The 20,489-nt window shown below is 34.4% G+C and overlaps 2 protein-coding genes across 4 annotated transcripts in view; one reads left to right on the forward strand and one right to left on the reverse strand.

Moving 5' to 3' along the window:
• The window catches only part of LOC106176891 (DNA ligase 1), a 35,623-nt gene that overhangs the window by 7,293 nt on the left and 7,841 nt on the right, over window positions 1-20,489 (forward strand). Inside the window, exons 7-16 of the mRNA XM_013559466.2 lie at window positions 914-976; window positions 1,174-1,273; window positions 17,021-17,128; window positions 17,437-17,666; window positions 17,902-17,966; window positions 18,269-18,370; window positions 18,952-19,120; window positions 19,483-19,582; window positions 19,752-19,837; window positions 19,989-20,104. Coding sequence (XP_013414920.2) covers window positions 914-976; window positions 1,174-1,273; window positions 17,021-17,128; window positions 17,437-17,666; window positions 17,902-17,966; window positions 18,269-18,370; window positions 18,952-19,120; window positions 19,483-19,582; window positions 19,752-19,837; window positions 19,989-20,104 — 1,139 coding nt within the window. The remainder of the gene's footprint in view (window positions 1-913; window positions 977-1,173; window positions 1,274-17,020; window positions 17,129-17,436; window positions 17,667-17,901; window positions 17,967-18,268; window positions 18,371-18,951; window positions 19,121-19,482; window positions 19,583-19,751; window positions 19,838-19,988; window positions 20,105-20,489) is intronic.
• LOC106176892 (caprin-2) lies at window positions 5,530-15,214 on the reverse strand. Of its 3 annotated transcripts, XM_013559468.2 has the most exons (4): window positions 14,980-15,214; window positions 13,899-13,965; window positions 8,401-8,635; window positions 5,530-7,221 (listed from the first exon to the last, which is right to left on the reverse strand). In XM_013559468.2, the coding sequence occupies exons 2-4, from the start codon at window positions 13,920-13,922 to the stop codon at window positions 6,680-6,682; spliced, it is 801 nt and encodes a 266-aa protein (XP_013414922.2). In that variant the 5' UTR covers window positions 13,923-13,965; window positions 14,980-15,214; the 3' UTR covers window positions 5,530-6,679. The 3 variants fall into 3 exon arrangements, with proteins under 3 accessions (XP_013414922.2, XP_013414923.2, XP_013414921.2); XM_013559469.2 differs by lacking the exons at window positions 13,899-13,965; window positions 14,980-15,214 and adding an exon at window positions 11,824-12,085; XM_013559467.2 differs by lacking the exons at window positions 13,899-13,965; window positions 14,980-15,214 and adding an exon at window positions 9,969-10,352.

Consider the following 20,489-nt stretch of genomic DNA (forward strand, 5'->3'; position numbering starts at 1 on the left):
GCCTGAAGACCTTTGCTAGTCACATTTTCTGAATATCCATGATACTAATATTTTATTATTAAAAATTGATGGTCATTATGCTGTTAAACATTATGTAATATTGCAGCAAAATTTGAAAAAAAAATCATTTTGGGCACTGCTCCCATGATTACCTTTTAAGAAAAACCATGTCACTTACTGTTCTCAAACTTACAGGAAAGAAACATGGGACTAAAATACAGCTTCAGTAGGCAATGCAATCTGCCAGATAAACAGTTTTTTTGTGAAAATTTAATTTTTCACATATTGGCATTTTCAAGGTGTGACTTTGAAGTTCCACAGGCTTGAAGACCCAGGCTAGTCACATTTTCTGAAAATCCATGATACATATATTTTGTTATTAAAAATTGATTGTCATTTTGCTGTTAACCATTATGTAATATTGCATCAGAATAGAAGAAAACACAATTTTGGGTGCTGCTACCATGATGACCATTATGGGAAAACCATGTTACTTATGATTGCCAAACTTTCAAAAAAGAAATACAGGACTAAAATGCAGCCTGAGTTGGAAAAGCAGTCTAATTGACTTCTTTTTCTGGAAGTTTTACATTTTCAAAGTGTGAACTTGAACTCCCATGGGCCTGAAGCCTTATGCTTGTTTCACATTTTACTTAAATTGGTATTACCTGTTGAGCATAATTAAAATTTGATGTTGAATTTGCAGTTTAACATAATGTACTTTTGCATCAGAATTGACAGTAGCCTATTTTGTTATTTCCTGCTTTTTGTCTGTACATTTGACAGCTTTGCTGCCTTGTTGTTTATTTACATTTAATTTTTTTGATAAGATACAAGTTATGTATAACCATTTAAATGCTACCTGTTTGGTATCCATTTTCAGTTATTTTAAGATTAATATTTGATTTTTCAGTTGTATCAGAGGAAAAAGAAGTAGAAAAGAAGGTAGTAAAGCAAGAGTTACACAGTTTCTTTGGTAAGAAATATTTTATTTCTTAAATCCCAAAATAATTTGAAAAAGGGGATGTTACTATTTTTATTCTGCAGATATCATCGATTTTAGTTTCTGTTTGAAAAACATTTTGATAGAGAAATTCAGTTTAATAATGAGTAAGAACCAAGCCTATACTACTTAAACCACCAGATAACATAATTTACCTTATTTCATACTAGCACCAAAAACCAATTCAAAAAAAGAACCAACGCAAGAAAAGAAAATTGAAGAGAACACAAAGAGTACAGATAAAACGCCTGATAAGCCTGCAGCGAAGAGGTGAGTTACTAAGAGTTTTTTTCCACATGCTAGTTTCAAGGGTGGTTACCTATAACTAGACTTTATCTTGGTTAAACCACTAGCTGTTTGGAAGGTCAAACCTCTCTTATATTTTATCACTTTATCAGATTTGAAGCAGGTTAAAAGTAGGACAAACTATAAAATGAAATTGGCCTGCACTCCTGTTCACTATTAATCTGTAATATTTCATTTAAAGCAATGTTACACAATGAAGGACTCCAGGTTTCCTAACTATTATGACTCAAGAGAGAATAACCTAACTGACCACATCACAGCACCAGGATTTGATTTTAAAATATGGTGTGTGCTCATGCATGTGTTTGTGTGTGTGTGTGGGAGGGGGGGGTCAAAATTTGGTCATCTGATGATGTCAGTTAGTCTGATTTCTGGTATGAGTTGCCTCTGATGTGAACACAGCCTTACCGTACTCGGATTAAGAATGTGTACATTTACCCCGTGGACCATTTGAAGATTACACTGCGATTAATGCGGTGGAAAATACAATAGAGAGAGTGTATAATGATAGGGTCGCTAAACGATTGTTGACGGCATATAGTAACTAGCCTAATCGCTTGGTCGCCTGGGTAGCCACGCCCCCTTAGAGTACTTATGTAAACAAACGGTCTCCCGTAGCGAACTATCCTTTTGTTCAACAGCTTCGCGCGTGCAGCTGATTATGTATGTAGTGACACTATAGCTAACTGCATATAAATTTGTGCTAGCTGTTATTTGATTCATTCTGCTGTGTCAGATGTTGTGGATCAGCCCACTCGTTCGTTGACTTCTGTTTTTCTGAGGATTGGTGGTGCAGATTTTGAGTGCTTAATTATGTACCCTCCTTCTAACAAGAGAAAGGGGAAGGGAGATAAAAAGAGAGAGTGTCAAATGAAACGGGTAATGAGTAATACATTACATTAAATAAAGGGACTCGCGGTGGAAGAAACGATAGACTGTTTTGCATAAAGGTATGCCATTATAATCCGACATGGCCCATAACATGATCCATAACATGACTCATTGTTGTATGCCTTATATTTGTGCCGACTAATATTTTACTCTCGTTCATTTCGTGAAACTATTTCCTTAAAATAAAGTTTTGCCTGTATAAATTAACTTTGTGACATGAAGTAATTAATAAAACGCGCCTGTTGAAAAGGGGGCTTTTCGTAACTAATAAAGGTTCACTATTCAGAAAAATATCGTCGCCGTTCGTCGCCGCTACCTTCAGGAAAGCGTACCCTCCGCGTGGATCACCGGCATTTTTGATTATCTGACAAATTAGGGCAATTTACGTTTTAGCTAATAATTCTGAATTTACTAATATTTTGGACTAAATTCGATGTCAGATTCATAGCAATGACGGAGAGCCGACAGAGTAACTGTTTAATTTTCTAAACTAATCAAACTAGAACGCGTGGCGATAAAATGTGTCGCTAGATCTTGTAAACACTCAGCGAAATGCACCTAGTGACTATATTCAATGTGCCGTCACTTAATTGCTTTCTCGATTTCATTAATTGACGATAGTAATTGCAGATAACAAGGAAGAGGAAATGCTGAAGACAAAACAACGTCGGGTCTTTGTGTGACTTTCTCCCTAAACACTTTTTATGTTGCTGTCAAAGAAAAAGGAGTCTAGATAGCGATTATTTAAACCACTGCTGCTGCTTTTGCAGGTAGACTTCCTCGTTTATCATTTAAATGCTCCCCTCCCCCAGCAGACCCAACTTGATGCATGTACGTCTTGGTAGCTATAGTACAGATCTTGGTTCAAGTAATGAAAGGTTTAAGCACAAAACGATAATCTGAGGCTATTTTTTCATTCAAGACAAAATAAAGTATCTATGGTGTGTGACAATAGGGACTTTACAAAGCTTAATTTGTCCTTAAATATATATTCCAGTAGCATAGGCGAGCGACGTAATTGTAACCTCAACTTGAGGTATCCTCGATGAAAGCGGAGTACAAAAATTAACTTTTTTAAATATCGATTACAACATGCTGTACAATGATATTGAGACTAAAGGGTTTAATGGACTTCTTTGCCTTAAAAGCAATTCATTTCAAAATTAAAAGAAACAGTTTTTTTCGGGGAGCGCGGGTAGACAGTTTACGTTAGGTGATTCGTTAAAGTCGAGGAGTGTTTCACTATCAAATGTGTAAATCATATATGTCATAAAACACTATAAGAAAGTTTTTTGTTACGATCTGCAACATTTGTTCATTTATATAGCAGGGCGAAGTTAAAGCCAGAGGTAAATAGAACCTAATACCGTAATCCTCCTCGTCCATTTATTTAAATCGTATCAAAACGTTTGATACACAATGTTCATTAAATTAATAATTTTAGCGATTTATTAAAACCATATTGGTACATAAAAGTTTAAGATTAGCATAAGTTAAGCAACAACCAGTATGAAGAACAACACCCGTTTTAAATGAGGCAAGACACCCTCTTCACACTGATTATAACCTTGAGAAAGACATTATGCAACTTAAGGTAAAGGAGTTCTTTCATCTCGTGTGTGAATACAACACATTCTTTGTCACTTTTACAAGACAATGGAGGCGAGCAAGTAGAGTAATTACAATACACAATAAAAAGGACATTAGTATAGAAAGCTTACTTCGGGTCAGCCCTTTGCTTGTTCGAATGAAAGAGATAGATATCGCGCCGCGACTCCCTTTATTAAACCTTCGTGTGTTTGTGTAAAAGTGTGAAAGACAGGCAACGGTCTTTAGTCGCTGTTGATATTGTTCGCGATTAATATTGAAGTATAACTCCTTCGCCTGCATGTAAACGTGTTACTTTTCCTCATGTTCTCTATATTTTTTTTAGGTGGTTGAGTCAATGGGATGAGATCAATAAAAGTGAAGGTTAATCTAAACAATTAGATGCGATTTTTGTGAAATGACTTATTAAGTGATGTGCATGTACCTAGCATGTTTAAATTCTTGAATTTCTAATTTGTTAAATCTTTCATACACGGCCTCATATATGTATTACTCTCAGGCCTTCGATATTATTGTGTTACACGGGACTCCTGGAAACCTGAAGCACAGGTCTACGGAGTCTTGTTATCCTTCATGCAGTTTTATGGCTGGGATGAACACTGCGAAGTAGAAACAGGCTTTACTTAGCTTTACTTGATGCACGACAGTTTAAACAAAACCAGTCTGCAAGGCTTGCTTTGATTTGGCGTTAACCTTACACTGGTTTAAAAAGAACAAATATAAATATGTTCGATGGATTAAATGCCGGCTTTGTTATATTTTAACTAAATGCGTTCATTTGCACAGTTACACAGATAATATTTTTAAGTTGTCTGTCGTTCAGCACGCATTATAGGCGAGTAGCTAAATAGTGACGGTGATCAATCCAAGCTCAATCTTGGCAAGTATCGTTTACAAAATAGATCATGTTGAATAAACTTAATTACGCTTTAATAAATAATCAACACATGGTTCGGTTATTGTCACTTGAAAGCTTTCGATCAAAGACGTTCAATGAAATCACAAATCATTTGACGATTAAAAAATGGACATGTTCAAGGGGCAGTTTTTGTTTCAGATAAAGGGACTTCAGGTTCAGGTAGAGGGTTCAGTTACGTGTTTCATCGGATGATAGCATCACGCCCTAGGTCTAAGCGAGTTGAATAGAAGCTTTTTATCCAAACATCCTATTCCTAACTACTGAGTTAGAAAAAAGGTCTAGTAACATGCACTGTGCAATTACTATTAATGGATCAGACGCATACTTGATTGTTTTTCCTCTGGTGTCGCACGTATGCATCCTTTCTTGAGTGATCTAAAACAAGTCGCTAGTGTACCATGTTTCTCACTGTAGCAAAATACGTTCGACATGGTGTTTCTGAACGGCAGCCGGAGACACAGTAATTGTATAGGCATGCTTTAAGCTTGTTCGAGAGACAATAACAGTCGGGTTTAACAATAGATAGCGACCATAGTAAGACCCCCTCCTATTTAACTGATGATTTACACTTTTAATTGACCGTACTTTCGTATATTGTATGATCATACAGCCAGACTTCCCCCTGTGGCACGTTGTAGTTGGATTGTCATTGCGCCTATGTCAATGCACCTCATTTAATTTCAATATTATAATATAAGCATAATATAAGTAATATGTTATTTCCTTATTCCTCTTTCATTATCATTCATGTTTTATAAATACTTGAACGCTTGAATGCAGATATTTCAAATTAAAGCGTAAGTACATAAATAAATTATACATTTATAAATTAATGCAATAGGAATTTTTTGAGACAGATTGATGCTGACGCTCATGCATTTCAACCAAACAAACAATAATTAGTTCAATTTTTGACTGCGGAAATTTCATATAGGATGAAATAACTGATAACAAATTTAACTAGCAGTTTGTTAGCAACACTAAAAACCAGCTGCGCGTGCCAAACTAGTGAACAAAAGGACAGTTCGCTTCGCGTGGCACGCCTTAGCATGGGTTTAGCCTCTTCAAGCTATAATCCTATCGCCGCAACAAACAATAGGGACCTTCTGGCTGATGTATCCTGCTGTTAATTACACCTAGTTACAGCGGATTGTCACGCTCGCGCTGGGCCACAGAAACCGGCGTCATGGGGTTCACTCGTATTAAGTATTGTGTTATTCCACCTAAGCTATTGTGTTTGTGCGTTCGAATTTTGAAGGGATTTATACGGCCCTCCATTGTTTGTCCGCCCCCTTCTATTCACAAGATAGGGATTAAAACATTTCGAACGTGGTTACACCGGTGTACAACGGAAACAAAATTATTCCGACCACTGTATATGAGCATTGATTCATAGTCATTGGTCAGGTAGGAAACGATGTTACTTGCTGAAATGCACATCAATACTAGACATCTAAAAGGTTCTTACACAGTAATAAATAATAAAAACTTCATATGTTGGTATTGCCTTTATTTTCCTTCCACGGAAAAGAGTCGAAATGTTGGTTATAATATAGTGTTGAAACAGTAAATTCATCTACAAAACTACTGATCTACCCAGCCACAATCTGGGTAAATGTAAAGAAAATACTTGTTTTCAAAAAATAATAAGGATATTTTAAAAATATACTGACAGAACAGTTTATTGCTGCGGATACATAGTTCAATACCTTGGTGATGTTCAGAAGATAGATTGAAATAAAGAAGCAAAAAATACCAGCCACCTTCAGCTTAAAGACTAGATATTTGTTTATTAAAACATTCACTCATCCTTGAATTCCTAAAAGTTTGTGCAATCTAAAACTGAATATTTATGGTAAAGAATTTACCTTATAATTTTACATTAAACCCCAAAAATCTCCTGGTCAGCTGAAGAGTGACCTGAAAAATATTTCATTACTGTTCAGAACATCTCAGTCATCAAAAATTAAATGACCTGAGAAAGTGGTGTAGTCATTCATGACCGCCGATTCCTTGACCAGTTTGACCCAAACATGGTCATCCTGTCGAAGGGAGAGTATGATGGTATTACTACCTGTGCCATGACCAGCTCTCCCATCACCATGCATAGCCACCTGGTGGATTTTATTCTTCATTATCCACGCAAAAGCATCTTTTTTGGGCTGGCCCAGGACGTGAACATGGAAGAGATAGGTCCCATTGACTTTGCATATGAAGTGGGAGGAGCTTTCTTCAAAACTGTTGCCAACGTTGGTGAAAATTTTATCATAAGTCACAGGAGTGTCTTGCAACACAGGTCCCAGCTTCTGACTTCTGGACACTGAAAATGCAATTTTTTTAACTCGTGGGTTATGGATGATGGTGTCTCCCTTTTCACCCTTTTGTCCAATTTTTCCAGGCTCTCCCAGTGGTCCTTGATCTCCCTTACTTCCACGTCGGCCACGCTTGCCTTCTGGACCTGGTGGCCCCATAGGTCCATCAAAACCTATTTCACCTAAAATTAGAACATTAAATGGTAGTTTCATGGGGACACAAAACACACCGTTTACAATGGGTGAAATCACCTGATTTTAATTTGCGGTGTTTGTGTATTATTTTTACCATCTATTGGATTACAATAATGTATATATAATTGTTTTCTATGATTATCATCAAGATTGCAAATGATTTTGAGCACAAAAAACCTAAAGAGTGCTTAAATCTGTATTCAGAGTTTTAGTTACACGAAATTTACCGTGGAATGAAGTCATCCTTTTGAGATTTTGATAACAGATTGTTCACACCATATATTTATTACTATTACTATTATTTATTTATTTATTTATTTATTTATTTATTTATTTATAACAAAAGAGGAGTGGTGGTGAATGAATTAATGAATTCATTTAAGTATAATTATATATGTGGCCAATGAAATCATTATCATTTTTGGGGGAAATATAAGACAATATCCTTTGGTATTTCTTTAAGGTATGCTGTTTGAAAATAAATGGTGGCATTTGGTGGGGTTTAGTTGCAAAACTTTGACTTCATGTGTGACTTAAAACTCCTTTTGGTGATATGTATTCGGTAATTAAATAGTTTACCTGGAAAAATGTCAGAATACTCAAGAGGAGTGTGTAATTTACTGCAAAGATAGCATGGGCATGCTGTAATTAATCTTTTATTGAGAAATGATTCATGTTTACTACATTTGGTTCCGGAAGGGAAATTTGTATTTCCAGATGTATATAACAACTTTATTCCTCAACTTTCACTTTTGAAAAGTTTATTCCTATAAACATAATCAAAACCTCCTTCTCCCCTCCAGGAATATAACGGATCCTTTTTTATTAATGCAGAGGGTGTGCAGGAAATATGTTTTTTCCCCTTACATCAGTCTGCTAGAATTTTTTTTCAATGAATGACTTGACTCATAACTTTCAAACCAAGGCAACTACATGAATATCGTTCAAGTACTTCCAGATACAGCATGAATAAGCATTATGCAATATGTTCCTATTAATGGCAAAATTTTTACTGAAACTCTGTATATCCTTTTGAGATTTTGATAAAGGATTGATCAGGCCACATTTTTTTTAAAAGACAGAAGAGTTATGGTGGTATTAAAATATAATGATAAATGATGCATAATGAACAATAGATTCTTTAACAGATCAGATTAATTTTATACCTTTCAATCCATATGGTCCTTCCTCTCCTTTTTCCCCCTTCTCTCCCTTACTCCCCGCCTCGCCTCTATGCCCATACATCCCTGGCACTCCAGGTGTTCCAGGAATCCCAGGGGGACCCTGAAGGCAACCACACACATCTTTTGTTATTTCATTCTTGCTGTTGTATGCATCCGTGATTGTGTAGCAGTTGGCGCAGAGGAGCACCAGGGACACATTGAAAATGTATGACAGAACCTGAAAAGAAAAATGAATACAAGAAAAATGCCTTTTTATCTCTGACAGGTGTACCACTGGCTTGGAATTAGGAAATGGTCAGTTTATTGGTAAAAAAAAAGAGATGTGCTTTTAATGACTACAGAAAGTCTTTTGATAACTAGAGAAAGCCTTTGTTATCTGAAGATAAGTCTTTTTGATAAAGTCATTGACTAAGACCCACTTTTCCTGTTGTTGAAAATGTGGTATTTTTGAAATTAAAGTCACCGATTTTGACCTATCCACGGGTAGATTTGATCAAAGTGAGAGGAGAAACTTTGAAAAAGCATTGCAAGGATCCAGATCAGTAAGATGCAATTGCTGAATTTTATGCCATTTATTCATCATGCTTGCACCCAAACTCAATTTGTGTTCTTTCATCTGATTACATCTTTTTCACAGCATTCCATATGATATTAAACTGCCAAGGAGCTATTTTACTAATTCTTCTTTGTATCTATTCTGTAAAAGTTGCACTTCACTGTCTGGAACCGCGCAAAATTTAGCTATGAATCAAATTTAGAAATAGGCTCGAAATACGGACACAGTTGAAGAATTTTAGGCTTCGTTCACATGCAATGTCTATTTTCTAATTTCTATTTTCTATTTGCGCTATCTTATGATCACGGTCTGTGCCCTGAATATCCCGCCACGTAATTACTGGCAGCGCGAGCCAGTTACTTATAGTAACTTATAGTAACTGGCTCGCGCTGCCAGTAATTACGCCGCGGGATATTCAGGCCACAGACTGTGATCATAAGACATACCGCAAATAGGAATTAGAAAATAGACATTGCATGTGAACGAAGCCTTAGTTTGGATAACACGAAAATATTACCTTCCAAGTTCGTGGTCAAAATAGTTACATGTAAATCGCTATGAGGAAATCCAATGCTGACAACAATAACCAGTTTCAATCATTTGATGTTCACTCGTCACTTGCTCAGGTATATTCTGACGATATGTTGAATATTACACCCTTTAGTATCTAACCAAGACAATGGCTTCATGAACTTCCTAATCAATGGGTTCTAAATCAGAATAGTAAACAAGCCTACTCTGCCTCTTTAGACTTTACCCAACGTATTATGAGGAGTTACAGACTACAGTAAAAAGTTATTACGTGAAGTTACCGAAATTGCCTGTGAATTAATAGATGTCTCTGACATCACGTTACCTGTCTGGCATTACATATAATAAAATGAAAATATATCATTTCATGTATTTCAGTCCAAGAACGTTTCAGAGACAAAGTAGTCCCAAGAATAAATATTTTTAAGAATGTAAAATTCATCACCATACCATTTTATCTTACCATTGGCTCTGCCATAGCAGTTAGAATTTCATCCCCGCTTGAAGTAGATGTCTTGGAGGAGTCTACATGTGTCTTACATGTAATATGTACATCAAAGTCCTTACCAAAAAAAACTAGGTGCTTTTCGTACCTCTTACCAAGCATCCAAGTAACAAGTAGTGTGTGCAACTGTCTTGAAAGCTGGAGGTAAACTCCTCTCTTGGGAAATCAAAATGGATTTTTGCAGTAGCCCAGAAGTTATTATGGTAATTTGCATCGACTCCAAGAAAAAGAGTATATGTAGAGCATCTTTTTTCCTTATAAAAAGGGCATAACCTTTTGATCTTTGTTTAGGAATGTTATGGCAATTAACTTAAATTGAGATCTATAACACTATTAAGAAAAGGTTATTGTGCTAATACAGATTTGCAAATATGAGTAGTGATGTGCAAAACTTTTCAGTAACTTTAGCATTAACAAGACTAGTATTTTCCAGTGCTGCCATTACAAAATCTTCATTGCATAGGAAATTATCATTTGTATCCCAGCCCTGAGGGCTTAAAGGATTTGACCAAGGCAAGAATGTTAATTAAATTTGACTTTAAAATTTAATAACAGTTTAAAGCTCTCAGGAGAATCTTATAGTGATGAGACGTGCTGCTCATTTCTGGAAATTTCTTAACTGTCAAGAAATAAGAGAAGGGTTTGTCTTGGTTTTTTGCCTCAAGGACATGTGCGTGATCCTTTAAAAAAATTGCGCTCAACCACTGTTTATCTTTTGACAAGTTTTGAATATAGATAATGAACAGTCAGTCTATTGATCAAAGGGTATTAAGACATCTAAAATGGCTGAGGTCACATCTATTAGTTTGTGTCAGAGCCTATCAAAGAATAAATGTGTGGGGTTTGTTGAAAGTAGCTTGAACTTATTTTTTCTATGAGATTAGACGTTTGTAGCATATTTTTAGGTTGCTTTTTACCTTCTTATTGCTAATTAGAAGTATCTTTTGGTTTAGTTGATGCTAATAGCAGGCACATTACCAAGCCTGTTCCCATCTGTTCTGTGGAATTCTTAAATGCCTGGTGTTAGATGTGGTCTTAGTTGAAAGAGAAGAAGTAAATGCTTTACAGTGTGTTGATTTGTTCATACTTCTGAAATGTCAGATACTTGGCTTATGCTAACATTTATGAAATTCTCATAAATGGCAAAAAGTTATTCATGAATTTAGTTTGATTGAAGAGCAAATATATGATATTCTTATTTTGACACTACACTAGAGAAGCAATCCAGGATGTAAGTTTCCTTTTTTTCACGAACTTTAAAATTATTTCTTTGTTGCCTGCAAAAAAATTTACTAAAGAAAAGTGCACTTTATCAATAGATATGTCAAAGTTTGGAAATAAATCTGACATTTTGAGAAATTTCAATCTTTCATCAGCACATGCAAAATTGGATGATCCATACATGCAGAATTTAATGGTAAAAAATTTATGCAAAAAAATTTTGAGTTTTAGAAATTATAACCATCATTTATATTTTGTCTATTATTTCATGCTAACTTACTGGAATGGGTTTAATTACAGTATATTATTATGTATTAGTAAACTAATTTTTTAAATAGAAAATTTTAACAATTGTAGTGTAAACCCTTAACTATTTTTGTTATAGCTTATTTATAAAGAATTTGTCATGTTTTCAATCATAGTTGATCACATCAGTCTAAACAGAACACGTAGTGTAGAAGCTTCATTTAAAAACACCAAATATAGACTAAAGCAGATGATTTCCTGCTACCTGTGATCTGATTATGTTATATGAAATGATTAATTTTTAGAAAAAAAAATCGAGGAAGTAGGTAAAATAGGCACGGCTTACCATATGACTGCTGTAAAAGTCTCATCTGATTTCCAGACTCCTGCAGAAAAGAAAATCTATCCCAACAGCGTACACTGCACGTAGTAAAATGAGAAAAGTTCGAAAAGGCATTCTTCTTTTATCAAAGGGGATACTTATCATTAGCAGCCCAAAGGGGGTTTATATTGAATGGCTTTTCCTTCATTCATTCAGTAGTAGTAGCCTTGGCTTACAACGCATATTACGTGCTTAATTTGGGAGAAAATCTGCTGGCTTTGAGTCAACGGCTAGATCTAGGGTCTTTGTTGTGATTGTTTTGCTCTGTGGGATGGATAGAGAGCGGACATTATGGAGTGAGTTGTCAAAATACAGTTCACATCATTGCACTTGTGAAGTTTACTATTTTGTTTTGGGTGTTGAATGAAATTGGCTTTGTACTACAGCCGTGTGACTTAGGGGATATATTAGCCAGATTTTCTCTCGTAGTCATTTAAAATTTGAATTTTAAAAATGATTGACATTTTAATATCAAGTGCTATTAAATGACAAATTTTCACCTCACTGATAGAAATATTTATTTATTTATTTAATTTATTTATTGCTCATCCCAAGCAAGTTGATAAGTAACAAAATAATTAAACCAGATTTTGTACAGGAAAAATGTGTACTAAATTTTGAACCTCCCTGTCATCAGTATCAAGGTGAGCAACTGTCACTCATTACAGACAGTCCGTTGATAATGAGGTATTGGGATACTTGAACCTCATCGGGCGGTCCAAGATTGTCTTCTTAAAGCACTGATGAGACTTTTCTGACTTTTGTCGGAATTCCGACTTTTTCAGGGTCATTTGGGTCATTCTTGTGAGATGTGTACCCTGGACCCCTGGCCAATTTTCCTACTTTTTCAGTGAGGACTGGTCTCATCCCTGTAAAGGTATCAATTGGTTGAAAAGAAACTATTTTGTTTCACAAATTCAAATTTGCTCTTTTTGTCAGAATTAATTAAACATTTTTGTGAGATTCATATCTTGGAAATATTATTCTTTAAAATATTGAAAAACCTTTGTGATTTTTTGTTGACTTAGGTATTTATGAAATTTATTTCATTGTTGTTAGAATGTAGCATTAGAATCTGGTTCAAGATTTATATATATTTGGTGTACACAAGACAGAATGCTGTGTAAAGTACAGTCATATATCTATCAGAAAGGGCTTTTTAAAGGAAAGACGTTTTATATATTTTTCATTTATTTATTGTATCAGTTTATTATTGCCTTAATTCAAAATTTTAATTTGGTCTTAAATGTGATCATGCAAAATGGCCAAATGAAGTTAGCATAAACCCAGTATGTGTAAAATAAACTTTTTGAAGTTCTTCATATCACATTCATCCTATTCTTTCCTCATCCAAAAATGAATTTGAGTAAAAATTAGACCAGGCACTTTGCTCTTCCCATTCTATCCATGTACTTGAATGCTGTATGAAGTCAGTGTGCTGACTCAGTGCTGCCCCTGCTGTTAGAAGCAGTGTTAAACACACGGTACAGAACTTGGACTGACAGTTACAATGATAAATCAGTCTTTGAGAAAAATATAATTAAGCCCTTGAAGAAGTAGATAATCCATAAGTAAGTCTACTTAATAATTCAGGTGGATTTTGAAATGACTTTTAGTGATAATTGTTTACTTTATGTTTTTAGAAAGAAAAAGGAAATGTTAGAGTTTTTGGTCTTCTTTTGCACCACACCTTTTTAAAGAAAGATACTCAGTTAACTAGTGTTAATTATTTTCTATAGTGATTGCCTTAATATAGAATTTGGTCTGTATGATTATAAATTAAGTACAAGAAACTTCTCAAAATGGTATTATTTCAGTCTAAAGCAGATGTTTTAATTGCAGTACTGAAATAAAAACTTCATATAATTTTAGTATGCTTGGTATAATCTCAATTTTAATTTAAAAAGCATTAAAAAAATTATCAACTAAAATAGGTTTTGCTTGAATAACACAATTACAAGCATAGATACAAGTTACCTAAAAGAGGCACCATCACCGATATGAAAAAGAAAGAAAATCAAAATATGAAGTTTTTTTACCTTCCTAGATCCTGCTGCATCCATCGTGTGCACTTTGTGTTCCTTGCCTCTCAAGTGGTCCCTAATCCTGTATTAACAAGATGTACTGCATGAATTATATTCCATTACTCCTGAAGTTAGTACGGTGCAAATTGAGAAAACAACATGTGTAATATACTGGATGTGTACATATCTTACAAGACTAGAGACGGTGGACTTGCTCACTTAGGTAACCAAACATTGGCAGCCAGAGAGCTTAAAGTTGCTTATGTCTGCCTTTTGTGCCCCTCCCCCTCCCTTGCCCCCCCCCCCCCCCCCAAAAAAAAAAAATGGATAGATTGAAGAAAATTTTAAGTACTGTTATCCTTATGAAGACACTATAAGCTGTTAATGGATGTACTTCATTTTCCTAATAAGTGATGAACAGAATCTAATTTCTTAGCCAACTCTTGAAATTACCCATCTGCATTAAATTTTGTTCTCCCTGCTACTAAACTGTTTTTGGATACAATTCAGTATTAATTTAATGCCCACAATGATTCTTGTGTAATTTGCCCAAAAGGCAAAATGTACAGGTCTTTAATAGGGCTATCACAGTATTTTCATTTTAGTGAGATATATTCTTCTAATTTCTATAGTTAATCCCCTATGTAATGTAATGAACTTGTGGTGGTGAAACTGAGATGGCTTTATTACTTAATATCGGAGAATGAGAATAGATTCAGTAATGCTTATACACCATGAAGTCTTTAGTTATGCTAAATAGTTTACTGCCTCAAACAATTCACTTCATGCATTTCATGATTGACATTTCAACCCTTCTGAATGAAGTTTTATCCTCTTAGAAGATTGAACTTTTTGAAAAGGTGGTTTTTGTGATGGAAGGTCAAATTGTCTGAAATAATATCGCTTACTGGGATAGTGACATGTCACACATTGGCTTTGATGAAAACTGTTGAGATGAAAATTGAGATATTTTGTGCCTGTCAGCAGTGACTTGAATCGGAACCTCCCATACTTAAGGGACAGATCTTGTCAATCAAAACTTCCAGTTTATAGCATGCCCAAAAATTGACCCAAGTTAAATGCTAGATGTACTTACTGTAAAGTCAGGTAAAATCTTCATTTGATACAACTTGAAATCGTCTAGAATCTAGAATGATGGAAAAGTAAACTCCAGTTCAAAAGCTTTATCTTATTCCTTTGACATTTTTCTTTTTCAGGTATTGTAAATCACAGTGAAAGTGGTTGCACCCTGTGTATTTTCAACCCTATACCTAGCATTTCAGTTATTTCTTTTAAAACTATTCAAGTGAAAGATTAAAAACTACGAATCAGGTTTGAAAAAAAATAGATCGTAGAATGTTGGTGAAATTTTGATATATTTTAAAAATATTTTTTATGTTTTCATTGAATATTTAAAACGTTAAAGGTTATTTACTGGTGATTTCTGAAGTTTGGCTGCTCAGTGAAGAACTAGGCACTAAGTGAAGGCAACAATACAAATAAAATGCACTTGGAACGTGCTAAGAGTTGAACAGAAGGCGCTCACTGCCGAACACACCAAGGTCAGACAGCTAGTCACCTGAAAAACGAAAACTTGGTGGAGAAAGGTGTTGATCAATTGCCTCCATAAATATTAACAAACACTTCTGAACAGTAAACACATTTTACATGCTGTAAGGACAGTTTGCTTTGTTGACATAAGTGACAGAGAGTAAATGAAGTAGTCATTAAAGTGCTAAGTGGATTTTCTTTACTTTTGATATGAATGGTGGTGTAAGGTTAATCAACTTGATAAGAGGGCTTTTCACGAAAGGCTCAAATTTACTAAATGGGTACACTGGGGGGAGACAATTTTTTCATTAGAGTGAGCTATCCACGCCTTCAGATTTGTTGCTAGCTCTTTTTGTGTTGATCAGAAAATGGAAAATTGAATGTCACTGTACATCTCCTTCAACAATAAGTGTGTGTGAAGAATGGTCTTGGTCCTGACACAGGGGTGCATTGTACAGAATAAAGAGTAGACAGGAAATTATAAGGCAGCAGCCTTACAGGGAAGAATTTTGAGGTTATGCCTATTTGTTACTGGTAGACTTTCTGTGGCAGGCTATTTATGATGGATTTACAGATCAGAATTTGGCTTGCTTGCTGCAGCAGGTTGAAAAAATATTTGTAGCTGAGAAAAAATATTTTTTCACTTGATACCTGAAATGTTAGCATTCAACTTTTAACTAACATGCCACCATGTATAAAGCAAGTCAATTTATTTAGATTATTGGTTTTGTTAAATTTTGTTCTTGTCAATTTGGATGAAAGTTTTGCAAATTTGCTTTCTTAAATATATGAGAAGACATGTTAATATATGTTTGCTCAGGTAGCTAAAATGTCAGATTACGTTTGATTGATTATTGATGATTCATAATTGCCCTTTTTAACTTACACAGCAACATCCAAATGTTTTGCTTTATTTAAGTGTTATTATTATATTATCATGATATCACATGACAATGATTTGAAACCTTTTTTTTTCTTTTTTAAAAAGAGAAAAAATATTTGTGCTAAATAACAAACAAATGAACGTGTTGACATAAACAAGTTCTGATGAGCATTTTAGTGATTCATTTAATTAGGGGTTGAAAAACAGTACTGTACTTACAGCAAATAAAAGGAGACACATTATATTTGGAATTATTTAAAGGTATCCAGATTTTTCTGCCAAATTGAATATTTCTAAAAAAAAAAAAGCAGTTTTTTTTTTTCATTTTTAAGGTATGAATTTGAAAAGCTTAGTTTCTGTGTAGTGATAGCAAATATTACTTAGGACATTTTCGATCATGGATAATATGCCCCTAATTAAATAACCTGATCTAGATCTTTTCCTGTGAAATGTACAGGAAGACAAGGCAGTCTTAGTCATTTAGAACTAAATTATTATTATTATTATTATTATTATTATTATTATTATTATTATTATTATTATTATTATTATTATTATTATTATTATTATTATTATGAGATAATCTTCTAGTAATTTCTAAAGAAAATTTTGATTTGTGGTAATTTCTAAAGAAAATTTTTATTCGTGGGGAAACTCTGTATAGTACATATACCTTTAACCAGTTGCACTGTTTCCACTTCAGTGGCTTTGCTGGGTTTGGAGACAAGAGTGCAGGGGATGGCAGTAACTATGACCCCAGCAAGCCCAATTATCATCCCATCAATGATGCCTTCTGGAAGAAAGGAGAAAAGTATGGAAAAAGATAGAACCTCGTTAACTCTTTTGCAAAATAAAATATAAGTAAAAGATAAAAGACTGAATGTTCAACACAAGTTGTATTTTGAATAAATTAGAAATTAAAATTGATAGAAGATATTAGCATTCACAATGCTTCCTCTTTATCTAGATATGGGATTGAAAAAAAAACCCTTTCCTTAAGATTCTTCAAGATATTTTTTTTAAAAGTGGAGAATTCAAGGTTAAAATCTGTTTTAACTTTTGAGACTCCACAGTATTTTATGTTTGTATGTTTATATGAATATCACTATGTGGTTTCAGGGTTCCATATTTGGCTTGTGCCAAGACATTCCAAGCAATTGAAAGTATTACAGCCAGATTGAAAATTGTCGAGATTCTTGCAAACTTCTTCCGTTCTGTCATAGTCCTGTCCCCTGACGATCTTCTTCCATGTTTATATCTGTGCCTGAATAAGTTAGCCCCTGCTTATGAAGGGGTGGAGTTGGGAATTGGAGAAACTGTCCTCATGAAAGCTATTGCCCAAGCCACAGGTGAGAAGGGTTTAATTTGATAATATGTTGATTTATTACATCACTTCCCCCCAATGAAGACCACAACTCGCCTTGCATACTGAAAAACAGACTTAATTTTTTTTATTTAAAAAAAAAGATAATAAATTTAAATTTAAAAAAGGTATCTAAGTTTATGCTATGATGAGACATATTATCACATACTAAATCATGTTTCAGAGATATATTTATTAATCAATAATTTTCTGTGTTTTAGGCAGAGGTGTAGACAAAGTTAAAGCTGATGCACAAGAAAAGGGAGACTTGGGAATTGTTGCTGAGGTAGGTTTTAAAATGTGATAGGTGAGATTCAGAAATGTGCTCTCTTATATGGAGCATTTTGACAACAAGTCAATAGATTAATTTTCCTACCTATTTATTTATGTAAGGACCTTAGGTACCCATAGTTGTTTTCTCATCTTGTTAAAAAGAATTTTTAAAATATTCTCTAGCTTGAAGAAGTAAGAGGTCTTCTTTATTTGGCAAGAACCAAAAGAGTGTAAGATTTGCCCTTTTACTCAAATAGCACTATTGATTGTGTGAAGTATTTGATAGTACCAGTAGCACTTGGTTTCATTTTTAAGGCAAGTCGCAGTAACCAGAGGACAATGTTTGCTCCAGCAAAGTTGATGGCATCTACTGTGTTTACTAGACTAAAAGAAATTGCCACCATGTCTGGTAACTCAGTAAGTGTTGGGAGGCAGTTGTGTTGCTTTGTCACATTTCATTTAGGCATGACTTATTTTTCTCAGAATCAGAGATAAAGTGGTAATAAAGAAGTGTTTGCTTCTCATTTTCTTTTTGTCTAAGTTAGTCATTTTTCACAACATTTGTATTTGTATAATCTGGTCTGAGACTCGTGTTAAATGTGATCATAGCAGGATATGATTCCCAGGGTACAGTACTCAGATAAAACTGAGTGGGCTCCTTATTTTTTATCAGTGTGTTATATATAATTGATATTTGTGTATCATATGAAACCTTTGGCACGTAAGGATAATGCATATGGTTTATTAATAATATAGCATTTGAAAGATTTTGTGGTTGGCAAGCTGAACTTTGTGTCTCAGCCAATAAATATTACAATTATTAGCTTTTAGTTCAGGATAAAAATATGTAGTATGAATTGGGGAGCTACTGCCATGATTCTAAATTACTTAAATCTGGTTAAAAAAGACAAACTTATTAAGTCTAGAAAAATGAAAAAAAATCAAAGCTTTGTTGGTGCATATTGTTTTTTACCCACATCTTCTCACCAAAATTTTAGGTCATGTCCAAAAAGATAGACAAAATCAAGGGGATGTTTGTTGCCTGCCGTTTCTCCGAGGCCCGGTATTTGATCAGGTCACTCGGAGGCAAATTACGAATTGGTTTGGCGGAGCAGTCTGTGCTGGTGGCGCTGGCTCATGCTGTAGTGCTGACACCACCAGGGCAAGGTAACTTGAGGACAGCCAAGATAAGCAGGGTTGCTAGCTCTGTGCTTTTAGATATATTCTGTCCATTTTTTTTTTTTTTTCAGATGTAAGATGTTATTTTTCTATTACTGGTAATACGCTAATCATAGATCTTTATGTCAGGTATGTTATGTTGCCAATCCAGAGTTAAATTCATGTTTGTGGTCTTATTGTGATGATTGTTTTTAAAGTAGCTCTGTTTAACATATTATTTTGTAAATACACTACATATGTTAGAAAATTGATATTGAATAGACTGAGTTTATTTTCTGAAATGTGCTTGCAAATCAGGTTTTCCCCCAAAAAAAACATTTTTTATAAAATTCCATTCTTTACCTTTTCAGAATATCCCCCAGAAATCTTAGATGCAAGTAATGGCATTTCAGCAGAAAAATTTAAGAAAAAGATGGATGATGCTGCATTGATTATCAAAACAACATACTGGTACTCTTTTTTTCCTTCACTCTGTAACTTTTTATTCATCTTTTTTTTCCAAAATCTGAAATTGTGATTAAACCCAGGCTTTGGTTCCTACAATTTACTTGTGCATGTACAAACATTTTCAAAAGAAAGTCTGTGTTACTTACTTGAACGCTTTATTGACAAATTTCAGTGAATGTCCAACATATGATAAAATCATCCCAGTACTACTGAAAGAAGGACTGGAAGAACTGCCTAAACACTGTAAACTTACACCAGGTATTTAGACTATGATTGATTTAGAAGTTTAAAGAAAAGTAGGTATAGCACGTAGAAGCTTCAATTTCAAATTTTGCATAGCTGTGCATTTTGTATTTAAGAAAAGGCTTGCCTCATCACGTAATTAAATCATCCATATTTTTCATTTTAGGTATACCATTAAAACCTATGTTGGCTCATCCAACTAAGGGAGTGAGTGAAGTGTTCAGAAGGTTTGAAGAAGCTGCCTTCACTTGTGAATATAAATATGATGGAGAAAGAGCTCAGGTGTGTTTGTTGTGTGTGTTTTTTTTTAACCATTTTTATGATTTTTTATTTTTTTCTCTGGAGTTCTATTTTGAGTTGAATGTTTTGAAAAACAATAGGACGAAGTAGGACAAATTGTTCTCTCTATCTCTCATTTAAGATTCTGGTTCACACATTAAACATTGACAAGAACATCAAAGGCTGCATCTACAATGAAGTTGAACTGCTGACTAACTGATCCGTGGATCAAATATGACACAGACTTGAAAGCATGCCACATAATTTTGTAATGGATGCCCCCTCTCCCACATGCACCATCTCTGCAGGGGCAGAGCAATTTAATCTTTAAATCATTAGGAGAATATGTAGCATGCTTTCAATTGGGTTGCACCATATTTGATCCAAG

This window comes from Lingula anatina, chromosome 2 (assembly GCF_051362555.1).
Source record: "Lingula anatina isolate TDL-2025a chromosome 2, LinAna3.0, whole genome shotgun sequence".
NCBI lineage: Eukaryota > Metazoa > Brachiopoda > Lingulata > Lingulida > Lingulidae > Lingula > Lingula anatina.